General features: G+C 45.2%; 1 protein-coding gene across 2 annotated transcripts in view; it reads left to right on the top strand.

Annotated features, from left to right (window-relative positions):
- The window catches only part of UNC79 (unc-79 homolog, NALCN channel complex subunit), a 180364-nt gene extending 169700 nt beyond the window's left edge, over positions 1-10664 (top strand). For both annotated transcript variants that reach the window (XM_025206315.1, XM_006025493.2), the window contains 3 exons: positions 4074-4151; positions 8778-8819; positions 10218-10664. In XM_025206315.1, the coding sequence (XP_025062100.1) occupies positions 4074-4151; positions 8778-8819; positions 10218-10418 (321 nt within the window). In that variant the 3' untranslated portion in view covers positions 10419-10664. The remainder of the gene's footprint in view (positions 1-4073; positions 4152-8777; positions 8820-10217) is intronic.
- Positions 10665-13739: the final 3075 nt, after the last annotated feature.

Genomic DNA, 13739 nt, shown 5'->3' with positions numbered 1-13739 from the left:
GCATCACTGGATATTTTTCTCACCCTTCGCTGGATAGTGAACTCGACCAAGTGGTGGTCACTATCACCCAGGTTACTGTGTACCTGCAGGTCCCCCATGAGATGCTAGGACCAGGTCTAGCATGGCGCTACCCCTGGTGGGACTGGACACCATCTGGGTTAGGTGGAGGTCCTGCACACAGTGTACGAACCTTCTTGAGCAGCTTGTTTTGGCCACCTGTTCCTCCCAGCTGATGTCCAGGTAATTTAGGTCCCCCATGACCACTGCCTCCCTCGCCTGTATGGCATCTGAAAGCTGCTTGGAGAATACCAGGATGACAAGCTAGACGAGGTAGTGGGGGTCTACTACAGACCTCCTCACCAAGTCCTTTTCCCCTGGCCCCCCCTGGATCCTGACCCACAATGCCTCGGTATTCCCCTCCTCCACTCCTGCCTTGATGACGGAAGATGTGTACTGCTCCTTAACACAGAGAGATACACCCCCACCTTTTCTCCCCACTCTGTCTCATCTATACAACCTGTACCCCTCAATGCCTACTGCCCAGTAATGTGTAGAATCCCACCATGTTTCAGTTAAGCCAACTAGGTCATACTGTGTGCTAGCAAGCTGGAGTGAGAGTTCCTACCCCTGACATTTGTGTAAAAGACATTTTAGCCCCCCAGTGGGTGCTCTTGGTGTCCCTTTGCCTTGATGGCGTGTGTTCCCCTTAGTGATTACCTGGTTAGGTCCGGTGCCTTGTTTGTGGCTTTCCAACCTTGGGTTCTCATCGACCACAGGTTCCCCGTCCCCTGTCGAACCTAGTTTAAAGCTCTTCGGAGGAGATCAGCCACCCTGCGGGAGAACAGATGCTTACCTCTAGGAGAGAGATGAAGATTGTCCCGTCCTAGGAAGTCTTCTCCCTGGAAGTGCTGGTCGTGATTGCAGAATCTGAATCCCTCCTGAAGATACCATCTCTGGAGCCGCCAGTTGACTTCCCTGATGCGGGCATCCTGGTGCCTTTGGCTGCTGCCAACTGGAAGGATGGAGGAGAATACCACCTGTGCCCCTGACTTTCTAAGGCCGACCCCCAGCTCATGGAAGTCCTTCATGATGTGGTCAGGACTACTCCCGGCTGCATCATTAGTGCCCACATGGACAAGGACCATAGGGTGATAGTCGGAGGGCTTGATGAATTTAGGAATCCTTGCAGTGATGTCACTGATCTTAGCTCCAGGCATGAAGGAGACCTCTCTCATCATGGGATCTGGTCAGTAGATCAGCCCTTCTGTGCCTCTCAGGATTGAGTCGCCCACCACAATAACTCAACGTTTCTTCTTCTGCCTGGGCAGTGGTCTCCCAGTCTGCCCAGCGGTGGCTGCAGGGACCACCTCCTCTGCATCTTCCTGCAGATGCCAGGTCCTGTCACCCGGGTCCAGAGGTGACAGTCGTTCACTCCTCTGCTGCAGATTCCTCTCGTGGGGTTTCACCCGTGGACATCTGGAGCTGCAAGGAATGGAAGTACCCATCAGTCACAGCCTCATCCTCCCTAATCCCACTCAGCCTGCTCACCACCTCCTGGAGTTCCCTCACTTGCTCCTCCAGGGCCCGAAGGTGGACTAGAGTAGGTGCCTGCACCACATCTGGAGGGAGTCTATTCCAGATCTTGGAGGCTCGGACAGTAAAGAAATTTTTTCTTATGTCCAGCCTAAAGCAGTCTTGTAGGAGTTTATGACTGTTGGTCCTTGTTTTTCCTTGGGGCTCTCTGGTGAACAGACGTTCTCTCAGATCCTGATGAACACCCCTTGTGTACTTATAGGCAGCCACCAGGTTCCCCCTGAGCCTGCGCTTTTCCAGACTGAAGAGTCCCATGGCTCTCAGCCTCTCTTCATAAGGCCTATTCTCTTGCCCTCTGATAATGCACGTGGCTCTCCTCTGCACTCTCTCAAGCTTCTCGACATCCTTCTTGAATCACAGGGCCCAGAATTGGATGCAGTACTCCAGCTGCGGCCTCACCAAGGCCAAGTACAGCAGGAGGATTAAATAACTTAATATAACACTTAACACTTCTTTGCTTATATATAATATAAACATGGGTGACTGGCACCTCCAGAGTCTGGGGGGCACCAGTGCCCAATTGCTGACCGGGGGAGGAGGGGTCCCCCAGTAGCCAATCACCGAAGGAGGGGTGGGCCCCAGCAGCCAATCGCTTGGGGGGAAGGGGGGTAGAGGGGGTTGGGAGGAACGGCCGATCACAGTGCCAGTAGCAAAACCGGAAGTGCCACTGGCACTTCTCTCAGTGCCAGCTAGCACCAATCTCATGGGGGGCACCGGCCGGTGCTTTGCTTGGTGCCCCCACTGCCCGGCTGGTGAAGGCTTATCTCAGGGTAGGCATGTGTCCCCCGTGCCCTCCCTATGCATCACCTGTGATAACGCTTAACACTTTATCTAACAATTGCCTTGCTGAGTACCTCTCTTTGGATGTCTGGTCACATGGGTCACTTCCCATCTTGCTCAGACCTGGGTTTCTTCCCTTTCATTAGAAATTGTTTGAAGCACAGTTGGAACATTCTTGTACCACTACATCAGTTGCCTATAAGGGAAAGCTATATTAGGCATGTACATAATATATTTAATTTCATAGATTTCATAGACATCAGGGCTGGAAGGGACCTCGGAAGATCATCGAGTCCAGCCCCCCGCCCAAAGGGCAGGAAGTCAGCTGGGGTCATAGGATCCCAGCAAGATAAGCATCCAGTTTCATCTTGAAGGTGTTCAATGAAGGTGCTTGAACCACCTCCGGTGGCAGGCTGTTCCAGACCTTGGGGGCTCGGACAGTAAAGAAGTTCTTCCTTATGTCCAGCCTGAAACGGTCTTGTAGTAGTTTATGACCATTCGACCTAGTCGTCATCCCTTGGGGCGCTCTGGTGAACAAACGTTCCCCCAGATGCTGGTGGTCACCCCTGATAAACTTGTAGGTGGCCATCAGATCACCCCTGAGCCTGCGCTTAAAGATATCTTCTAATGAGATTTTAGTCTCTGAAAATGAGGAGAAGCTTGTATGATCACATAGATCTCTGTGGAGCCCTAGTAGTGCTCTCTGGTTCAATGACCAGAGTTTAGGAACTGTTGCTGTTAGCCCCTGTGCACTAATGTCATGTTGAAGCCAGCGGGAATTATGTGTGGTACTTAACGCTGACTACCCTGATGCTTGGCCAAAGCTAAAAGGAAAGGTATGACTTCATGACAAGCGTTGGGACCAACCAGGGTGTTTTTTAATCCCAGGTCTAACAATGACTCATTATGTGGCCCTAATTGCAAGTCATTAAACTCTCTGCCGTGGCTACCACTCTGTGAAATGCAGATAATAATACTTACCCATCTCACAGGGGTGTTGTGGAGTTTAATTAGTTAGTGTTTGTAAAGCACTTTGAAGATGAAAAGCACCACATAAAAGCTAAGTTTATTATTATCTAGGGGAATTCATGCATATTTCAGACAGATACTGTAAATACACACTGCTGTCTTGGAGTATTTGTTTTACCTGTGTATTTGCATAACATAAAATATAAAATGCTATTTACTGCCAAATATCTAATATTTGCATATACAGTATTTCATGCTATAAAATTGAAGAATTATATATCCATGGACCCTCTGCCAAATCAGAACAATAAATTACCATCAGAAATAAAAAGTAAAAAATTGATCTTCATGACTATAATAATTGTCAAAGGAGTTTAGTAAATAAGAATACCAATTTCTGACTAGGTGACTGATGAGAACTACCCAGCAGGGATATGTGGGAAGGATTTATAAGGACCAGGAAGATGGAAATTGAAGGCAATTTGTCTTGGTATATCACAGAAATTAAGCAAAATAAATGGATCACTTAGAAGTATTTAACTGATAGGTGCTGTAGTATCAGAGGAAGGCTTAATAAATCTAAATGTTCCTCCTGTATACATGTAGTATTTAATCTGAAATGTCAGTAGTTCAAAAATATATAATTTCTGCCCCAGTATAACTGCCAAGCAAATGAAGCAAGATTATTTTTAGGAACCATTGGCTTTTTTCACACACATTTGTTCTTTCAGATGGTGGAAATGGTGTGTCTTCATGTGATTAGTTTAATGGAGGCTTTACAGGAATGCAACTCCACCATCTTTGTCAAGGTAGGCAAATCACTTGTTGCGGATACTTTTTAAAGGATACTGCCTGCATAGTTCAACTTATAAAGACGTTGTTAGAGTTCCCAGAAGAGGAAACTAAATGAGGCAGACGTTGTTGATCCAGTTTGAAGATGTAAACTATCTGACAGAGATGGGCAGTTCCATCTCCCTCCAGATCCAAACTCCCTTTGAATTTTTACATAATTTCTGATATCTGATGCCATCTCTAAAAACACACTGAACAAAACTATGAATTCAGTCATCCCTGATTTTTTTTGTATTCAAAAGCTAAATTTGATGGTTCCTTTTTGACCCATTTCCTAATTGCTAACAATCATTGTGGGTGGCTCTGTTTCCTTTGGAGATTATCTCAAGGCCCTGCCAATCAAACCCTTTTAGGCTGTTAACGTAAGGTTTGTGCATGCACAATGTCTGGTTTTATCATGTGCCTATATTTGGGTTTCTTACTTTCCTGAATTCTGTTTCTCTTGAGAAATAAAATAGCCCTGTACCAATTAATAGTCTATTTCCTGCTTGCTTTACTGATGCAAAATTCCTTTGGAAATAAGTGGCCAGCAGCATTTGGTCCAAAGTGGAAAAAACAATGCATTTTTCCTAATTCCGGGTCACTGGAATATTCCTGGCACTAACCTGATAAGAATGAAACAAAACTTGTCAAAGCATTTGGGCAGCCACACCAGGATAAAACAAATACTAGCATTATCAATGCTTCCCTTTTGTACTCCTTGGGAACCGGTCTTCAGATAAGAGAGCAGCAAACAGATTGGTTATTAGCAGGGATCCAGGTTTCCTGTTCACCATGGTAAAACATGGATTTTCTCACTTTAAGGAGAAAAACCCAGATTTTCTCTTTTTTAAAGAGAAAAAATTAAGGAGAAAAATTCTTTTTAAAGGAGAAAATGTGGGAAAAGGCAGGTTTCCCCTTGCAGGCTGGCAGAGTTCCAGCCTGCAAGGGGCTGGAGGGAGTGGGAGGAGGGTGGTCAGGTAGGGGGCACCATAGGCATGTGTGCATGTACATAGGCACATGGCCACTAGGCAGCCTGGAGAGCAGCTCCCACATGTAAAACAGAGGGGAGGATTGAGGCCCCCATAGTGAGGGAGGGAGTTGGGCAGGGCTGGAGCGGGGGCTGTTGCCCAGCTGGGGCAATGTGTGGGGCTTGGGGCCCAGAGCCATGGACAGCCACAGGGCCTGGGCAGGGAGCAGGACAAAGTTGTGGGTGGCTCGTCCAGGGGGTGTGGGGGAGGGCTGGCTCCCTGCTGCTGTGCATGCTCCTAGGGGAGGCATGGAGGGCGTGTGTCCTCCAGATTTGTACGTGGGGTGGGGGCAGGCTACCCACTGTGGGCTCAGGCTCCTGAGCAACAGCACAAGCCTCCATACCCACCGGTGTCTTGTGCTGGGTCCCACCTGCTGGGCCATGGAGACCCTGGGGGGAGGGCAGCAGGGCAGAGGCAGGCAGGGAAGCCTGTGCCACTGCTGGAAGCCTGCAGCACCATGGCGAGGCACCCTGTGCCCGCCCAGCAGTAGTGGAGGTGGTGGCATGCAATTGTGTCTCCTCATTGCTGCCAGGTGGGCAGGGGGCACTTTGCCATGGTAGCATGGGCCTCCAGCAGAAGTACACAGAGGGAAGCACCAGCCCCTGCAGCCCAGGGACCACTCCATCTGCTGGCAGCTTGTTCCCCCCTCCCCGCTGCCAGAGGGGCAGGTAAGTGCAGGGTGTGTGCACAACATGGGGGTTTTAAGGGCCCTAAAAAACCCACCACTTCAATTTAGGGCCCCTGTTTCATCTACACATGTCCTTAAATTGAAAGGCATGAGATAGATTGGGGTGACATAAATCAGCTTCTGTTGCCAAATGTGAACATTCAGGTTTATATTAAGATAAAGGCTGGACCTCCAGCAATTTCCTCCAACTGTTTTGACCAGGTATATATTTTCTTCTTTTCTGGAAAAAAAAAAGCTTTGCTGGGGATTGGTTATTAAATTCCATGTCCGTCCATCAGATTTCTTCTCATCCTTCTCAACTACGTAGCAGGGAAGGATTTGTTCTCTTCCAGCCACCTCCCAGTTCAGGGCTGAATAGTCAGCCTCCCTGAATCTGTCCAAGTCTTGAAATGCATAAGAAGTCCTATATTTATACACAACTCCCATACCAGCTTCCCCTGCCACTACATCTGACTCTATAGGCAATGCACATGCAGTATCACATTATCTATGGTAAATCTGTGAATCCATTGGGGAATATACCATAGAGTATGGCTGCCCTCTGGGCCTTTTCTTTCCCCGCTTTTTGAAAAAAACGACAGAAACCTATGGAATCAAAACTCATGGAAGAGGTGATATCTTTTATTAGACCAACTAGATATTTGCAAACAAATTATTGTACTTATCTGCAGGTTTTTGGGCACACTCGCCCTTTATCAGGCATAGGATAGAGCAGAGGTTTTAAAAGTTCTCCTAGGTAGCAATGGAAATTCATATTTCACAGGAGAGCTGAAGGTGTGGTAAAGTCTCATGTTTGGAACAGTTTATTTTGTCCAGGTTGGGCACAGATTTTACAATCTCTGATCTCTCCTATGCCTGATGAAGGGTGTGTGCGCCCAAAAGTTTGCAGATAAATACAATAATTTGTTTGCAAATATCTAGTTGGTCTAATAAAAGATATCACCTCTTCCATGAGTTTTGATGCCTTTTGCCTCTAGACCAATATGTCTACAACCTAGAAACCTATGGAGGAGTTTCAGGATTGTTGTAAGGCCTGGGCAAAGGATGTACACAGTTAAAATTTCTACTGCCTCTAGCCATGAAGCTGAGAGTTGTATATGGTTCTTTATATGGTGGACCATGTAATGAGTTCTGACACAGCTGCATATGATCCACTAGCAAAATAACCCTGAAATTGGAATAATTTGAGTTCTCTGAAGAGGGAGAATAGTGCTTTATCTAATGCTGTCAATAGTGATTAGGTTTAGCTTGTAACTCCCAGTAACATAATTGATAAATTGCAAATTTTGATGCCATTTAGAGGAACATTTTAGAACAATTTGGCTTGTGGTCAAATTAATGCCAGAGAGCATAGACATTTCAGCTAGCAATGGCTTCTCTGACCTTCATAAGCTTTTCTTTAAACTTACTCACAAATAGAAAGCTTTCTTAAAGGTTATATGTAGAAACAGTTATCAACTCTTGGTTTATGGATTCCCTCCACTTTTACCTCTGTCATTCTCTGGGTGTTAGGAGTGTGGGTCTATTAAGCTTGACCTTGCAGTTGTCCTGCAAATAAGCTCTGAGTGAAGTCAGTGGAAGTTTGAGTGCAGATCAATTAATGCACTATCCAGGAGAAAGTAAATCTGGACCGGATCAGAGCCTGAGACAGATACTTTCTACATGATTTCTGTCTCTTTGGAGTAGTTGCAGGGAGATTCACAGGTTCACAGAAGCTTAGGGCTGGAAGGGACCTCGTAAGATCATCGAGTCCAGCCCCCCTGCTCTGGGCTGGAAAGACTGCTGGGGTCAAATAACCCAGCAAGGTGTGCGTCCAGTCTCTTGGGGTTATTTGACCCCAGCAGTCTTTCTTGCCCAGAGCAGGGGGGCTAGACCTGATGATCTCACAAGGTCCCTTCCAGCCCTAAACTTGACTTCCTTTAGGCCCATGCATAGAGAGGAGTTAGAGGCAAGGCCAAAAGTCCCATCCCGCTAGTCCTTACTCACATATATAAATTACTGTTTGGGCAGGCCCACTGAGACCATTGAGATTGCTTTTATGGGTGTGCGTGTAGTATCAGGCCTCTATCCCTCATGTTGTACGTAGCTCTGATCATGGAAATCTTTGATTCTTAAATGTTTCTTTATATTATTTTTAAACAAACAATATCACTTTTCTTTAACTTCTATTTTTTTAAAAACTAGAATTGTGCATATCCACAGATACATATGAAAATCGTATGTTGCTATTTTTGATGATAACAAAGAAAATAAGGTTTTTAGCAGCCTTTCTAGAGCTTTTTTCTTAAAACTCACATTTGACAGGAGGGATGTGGAGCTCCTGGCTGGCTTGTGACTGGACTGAAGGGCAAATTCTTTATCCCCATTGCCAGCTCACAACCTACTTCAAGTGCTATGTGATAAAAGGGAAGACTTGGATCTTTAGGATATCTGTGATGGTAGAATTAGTGATGGTCAGTGTTCAGAATAATGTATCTTCTGCATCAGCATGAACTTCTGCCTCAGTTTCTTTCATGGTTCAAAATCTAGAGCAGTGAGCACTGGATAGTACAGTGCTTGGATTACATTAATTCCAATACTTGGGCACAAAAGAAGTCCCTCCAGGGAAATATAATCAAGGATTCTTCTTAATAGGTTTTCATTTTAACCTATCAATGTTGCCTTAAAGAAAATATCGGGAATCATTAGTTAATGCCACATGCCCAGCATGCTCATCACTTACAAATAAAGGGATTTCCATATTTGTGGGTGAATGCTTTCAGCATGTGTCACCAGCCATTCTTAGAGCTAAATGAGTTAGACGTACTCTGCTCTGACTCACAGTAAGTGGAGCAGATTTATAGGCACATATATTTTAATAACAAAACATCTGTGTCTCCATGCAGCTCATACCAATGTGGTTGCCAATGATTCAGTCAAATCTAAAGGTAAGTTCTTTCCCCCCCTAGTTATTTTATGTGGGATTGGTGTTTATTCTGGACTCTGTCTTAATTTACTGCAGAAATAAAATAACTGGGCATGGGCTCCCAGCTCCCTGAAAATGCAGCATTAAAAATGCATATTATTTTTGTTTTTCAGCTTCTCATCACACACATGCAAAATGCTTGGTACTTGGGTATATTCAGTGGCTCAGCACCAGGCACAATACATCTGAGCAGGGGCATCACCATAATGGTTAGAGAAAAATAGAACTGGGATGTTCTGCACCCTGTCAGTACTGGGACCTCTTTTCCAGACTGAGACGCAACCATCTAACTGGGATCTAGGGGAATACCTAGGGGAACACCTCCTGTCCTTCATTAACTAGCTGTGCAGGGTGGCTGTGCTCGCTTGATATCCTTTTGCCATCCACAGGTTGAGATGCTTAATTCTGAAGAGGGATTTCAGTTCTTTGATCTGCCCTGGTCTGCTGCTTGGATGATATCCCTGCTAAGTGCCCCTATTTGTGACAGAAATGGGGATGAGGAGTGGTTGATGGACACAGAGGCTGTGGAGAAAGCAGTAGCATAACTAGGCTGAGACACATGCGGACCTGCTCCAGGCCCTGATTTAGAGAGGGTGCTGATATTGCCCTCCACACCCACCCCAGGAGCCTTTGCTATGGCTGACACAACCTCATGATGCCCAACCATAGAAGCTGGTTAGCCCTGTGCTCCATAGTGTATCAGCCTGCAGCCAGGCTGCTGCAGCTGAGGGGGAGTCTTGCTGCATACTGGCTGTACCAGCCCTATGCCTGTCCTGTGTGCCCTGTTCACTCCCCAGCCTCCACCCCCAGACACTTTACTGGGCATGGACCTGCAACTCCCATGGCAAATCCCTATGGAAGGGCACCATTCATCTCAACCGCTCCCCCCCACAACACTGCAGGACATAGGGCTGCCCAGCTTCTGAGGCTGGCTGGCATGGGACTGTGCCTGCCATAGCAAAGACTCCCAAGGGGTGGGGCCATTCTGGTGCCCCCTGCTAAGCCTGAGCCTCAACTGCAGCTGGAGTAGAAAAGAGCTTGGGGAGGGTCTTTGCCCCAGACCCTTTCTGCTCCCTAGTGGTCAGTACTCTGCCCAAGGTACTACAAGAGCTCGTTACACCTCTGGAATAAAGCCCTAGTATAACTCTGCTGTTGACTTGGGGGACTGCAGCCTGGAGTCCAAAATCAGTTCTCATTTTTGCAACAGCTTTGTCAGCATGGGGGTGAGGGAGAAAGAAACCTGGCATGAAAGGGGAGAAACTCCTTTCCTAAAACACCTGAGAAGCATGACCCTGCATGGTCCTGGTTTTGTATATGCATGGAGAAAAGAGGAGCTGAACCTTCTGTTAATTTTTCACAGCATTTATCTGCTGGACTCCAACTGCGCCTCCAAGCCATTCAGAGTAACGTGAACCACCACAGCCTGAGGATGTTACAGGGGTCAGGACAGATGAACAACAGCTCATCTGTGCTCCGCAAATGGCTACAGTGTACCCAGTTCAAAATGGCTCAAGTGGAAATTCAGTCATCTGAAGCTGCATCTCAGTTTTATCCTCTCTGAATTGTTCCAAGCCGTCACTTTAGTTTAGCAATAATAGGGTTAAAGCTATAAGACACAAACCCATTTTGTATATATACAGTACATACTGTATCTACACTTTTTAGCCTAGGACAACTGTGTAAAAGCTTGCAATGGGCAACACCAAAAGCCTGATCCTGCTAGTCCTTTCTCACATATAAGTTGCTGCTTACAGGGACAGGCCCACTGAGGCCTTTGAGATTGCTTTTATGAGTGTGTGCGCAGGATCAGGCCTCTATCTCTCATGTTGTACATATCTCTGATGGAAATATTTGATTCTTAAATGTTTCTTTACATTATTTTTGAAACAAAAACAAAATATCACTTTTCTTTGACTTCTATTTTTTTTAAAACTAGAATCGTGCATATCCACAGATACATATGAAAATGCAATGTTGCTATTTTTGATGATAAAGAAAATAAGGTTTTTAGCAGCCTTTCTAGAGCTTTTTTCTTAAAACTCATATTTGGCATGCAATAACTTGTCACTATGAACCAATTGTGTTATGATGAAGCTTTTTGTCATTATCTTCTGGGAAAGCAGCTTGAAAGGAGAATTTTTACAAAGTGCACTTAGAAATTAGGTGGCTAAAACTATGCCAATTCATATGTCTTTTTTTTTCTTTTAAATATTGTTTTCCAAAACTGTTAAGTATGGTTGGTTGGTTTGTTTGTGTTTAAATTGCTTTTCACTCCATTGATTCTGTGCTGCACTTTCCACTTTAGTTTTGTGAATACTGTATTTTATTCTTTTGTCAATACTTGTATACAATGCAATTAAAAATGTATGACCCAGGCCTACACTTATTGATAGATATGGAAATTATATCACAGGCCTTTGATAGGAGCAGGTTTGGGTCTCTTATTTTGCATAGTGATATGACCAAGTTTCAGCAATGGCATAATTACATGGAAAGTTATGTTTAATAGCAAATGAATTTGAACAGCATAATGGGACTCATCCAAAACTCATTGAAATCAAGGGAAAGTGTTTCAAGTATTTCATTGGACTTTGGGCAAGTCTAAAGAGCACCAGAATATATCACCTCTTGTAATTAACATTTAAATCTGTGTAATTACCCTGATATTTCTTGTATTTAGTACTGTAATGGTCAGACTAGAAGAGTAATGAATACACAGTTAAGCTGTATATTAAAATGCTATTAAATGTATAGTCTTTACTATCATTCTCTGTGTTCATATTTTTCCACCCAACTACATGTGGAGAGAAGAGTGGATCCTGAGAAAAATTGCTTAAGAACATTTTTATTAGGCTTGTCTGTATCTGCCACTGGAGTTACTGAAAGAAAAAGTATATATGTTTGAAAAGATACCTTTACAGTGCCATTCAACTGAAAAAATGACCATGACTATTGCAACAATTTACTCAAAAGACCAGTTCCTTGTGTTCATCCAGGAGTATATTGGCTAATTTCTGTGTAAGGAAAAAAAAGTCTTTCTTTCTTTTAGCCTTGCATAACCTCTGCACAATTGCGAGACACCATATTCTGTATTCTATCCTGTCGTGGCTTCAGAGATCCATAGTCTTTAATGCCAGAAAGAGCCATGAGATCATCCAGTCTGATTTGTAATTTAAATTTCTTCCAGTTACCCCTGTCCTGAGCCCAATAAACTGTATTTAGCCTGAAGAACATCTCTCAGAAAGGCATCCTGTCTTGATTAGTAGACTCCATGGGGTGAAGACTCTACCACTTGGAAGTTTGTTCCAATGGTTGATCACCCTGTTAAAAATGGGTGCCTCATTTGTAATCTAAATTTTTTTGGCTTAACTTCCACAACAGGTTCTTGTTCTGTGTTTCTAATTTGGAGTAAAAAGCCCTTTGGTAGCCAGTTGTTTTCTCTCCATGAAGATACTTTAAGTAATCAAGTAACCTCTCAATTTTATTTTTGATAAGCTAAATAGATGGAGCTCCTTAAGTCCTCACAGTATGGCATTTTCTTCAGCGGTCAGATCTTTCCTGCATCCTCTCCAATCTTTCAGTACTTTCTCCAAAATGCAGGCATGAGCCCTGTATGCACTGTCTTCCAGTATTGGTCTCACCAGCACTGCATATATAGGTGCATATATACATATATAGGTGACCTGCTCCTGTTCACTCACTCCACATTAGAATTTACCTTTCTTGCCATGTCATCATGGTTCAAACTCACGTTGACTTGCTTGTCCACTATGACCTCTCAGTCCTTTTCAGGAGTAGCCTGCAATTCTAGGTGTATAACTGCATTTGCCTACATTACAGTGCATTTCCTGTGATACATAATCAACAGCCAAGTTTATTAAGTCCTAACAAATGTCGTCTGGGTAACCCCCAGGATGATAATGAGGTAGCACAGGTGTCACACTGGTGGGATGATAACTGAGGGACATCCTTCTCCACAACTTTCAAACAGGCAGAGGATGAGCAGTACCTTCCCTCCACCTTTTTGCTGGCTGTGCAGGGGTGGGAGGGAAAGCAGTAGAGAACAGAGAAGAGGCTCTGAGGTTGTTCTGTACAGCAGAGCTCAGCAAATTATTCCTCTTCCTTTTTCCTGCTGGCAGTTCAGTAGGTAAAACGAAGCTGCAATTGCAGCTTCTTGCCAAGGAAGAACTACTACAGCCTCTTCTTGTAGTTCTGGTTTGTGTCTGCCACATGACCCTGACCCTGGCCCTGGCCCAGGGCCCTGCTGCTGTTGAGAGTCAGTAGAGCAGGAGGAGCCCTGCTGGGATGTGAGAGAGCCGCACTGGCTGGGACAGCTTCTATTTGCATTTTTGCCCTTTCGTGGAACTGGCATGGCACTTTTACGGGGTGGGCAGGACCATGGAAGTGGTGCAGGCAGGTTAGAGTGGAATTCAGGAAGGGAAGAAGAGGACGGGAGGCTGCAGACAGAGGCAGGAGCAAGTGCGAGAGTTTGAAGTGAGACAGTGAGGGTTGCTTGTGAGTTGAGAAGAGAATAGGGACAAGCCCTATGAGGAGAGACTGAGGGACCTGGATCTGTTCAGCCTCCACAAGTGAAGGCTGAGAGGTGATCTTGTGGCCGCCTACAAATTCATTAGGGGGATGCAGCAAGGGATCGGAGATGCTCTTTTCACCAGGGCACCTCTTGTGGTAACAAGGAACAATGGTCACAAATTGACAGAGGGCAGATTTAGGCTACATATCAGGAAAAACTTCATGGTAAGGGTGGCCACAATGTGGAATGGGCTTCCAAGGGAGGTGGTGCTCTCCCTTACCTTGGGGGTCTTTAAAAGAAGGCTGGATAGGCATCTGGCTCAGCACTCCTTCCTGCCTAGGCAGGGGGTCA

This window comes from Alligator sinensis, unplaced genomic scaffold, assembly GCF_000455745.1.
Source record: "Alligator sinensis unplaced genomic scaffold, ASM45574v1 scaffold47_2, whole genome shotgun sequence".
Taxonomy (NCBI): Eukaryota; Metazoa; Chordata; order Crocodylia; family Alligatoridae; genus Alligator; species Alligator sinensis.
The sequence above is the reverse complement of the archived record's forward strand: the minus strand, read 5'-3'. Positions and strand labels throughout refer to the sequence as shown.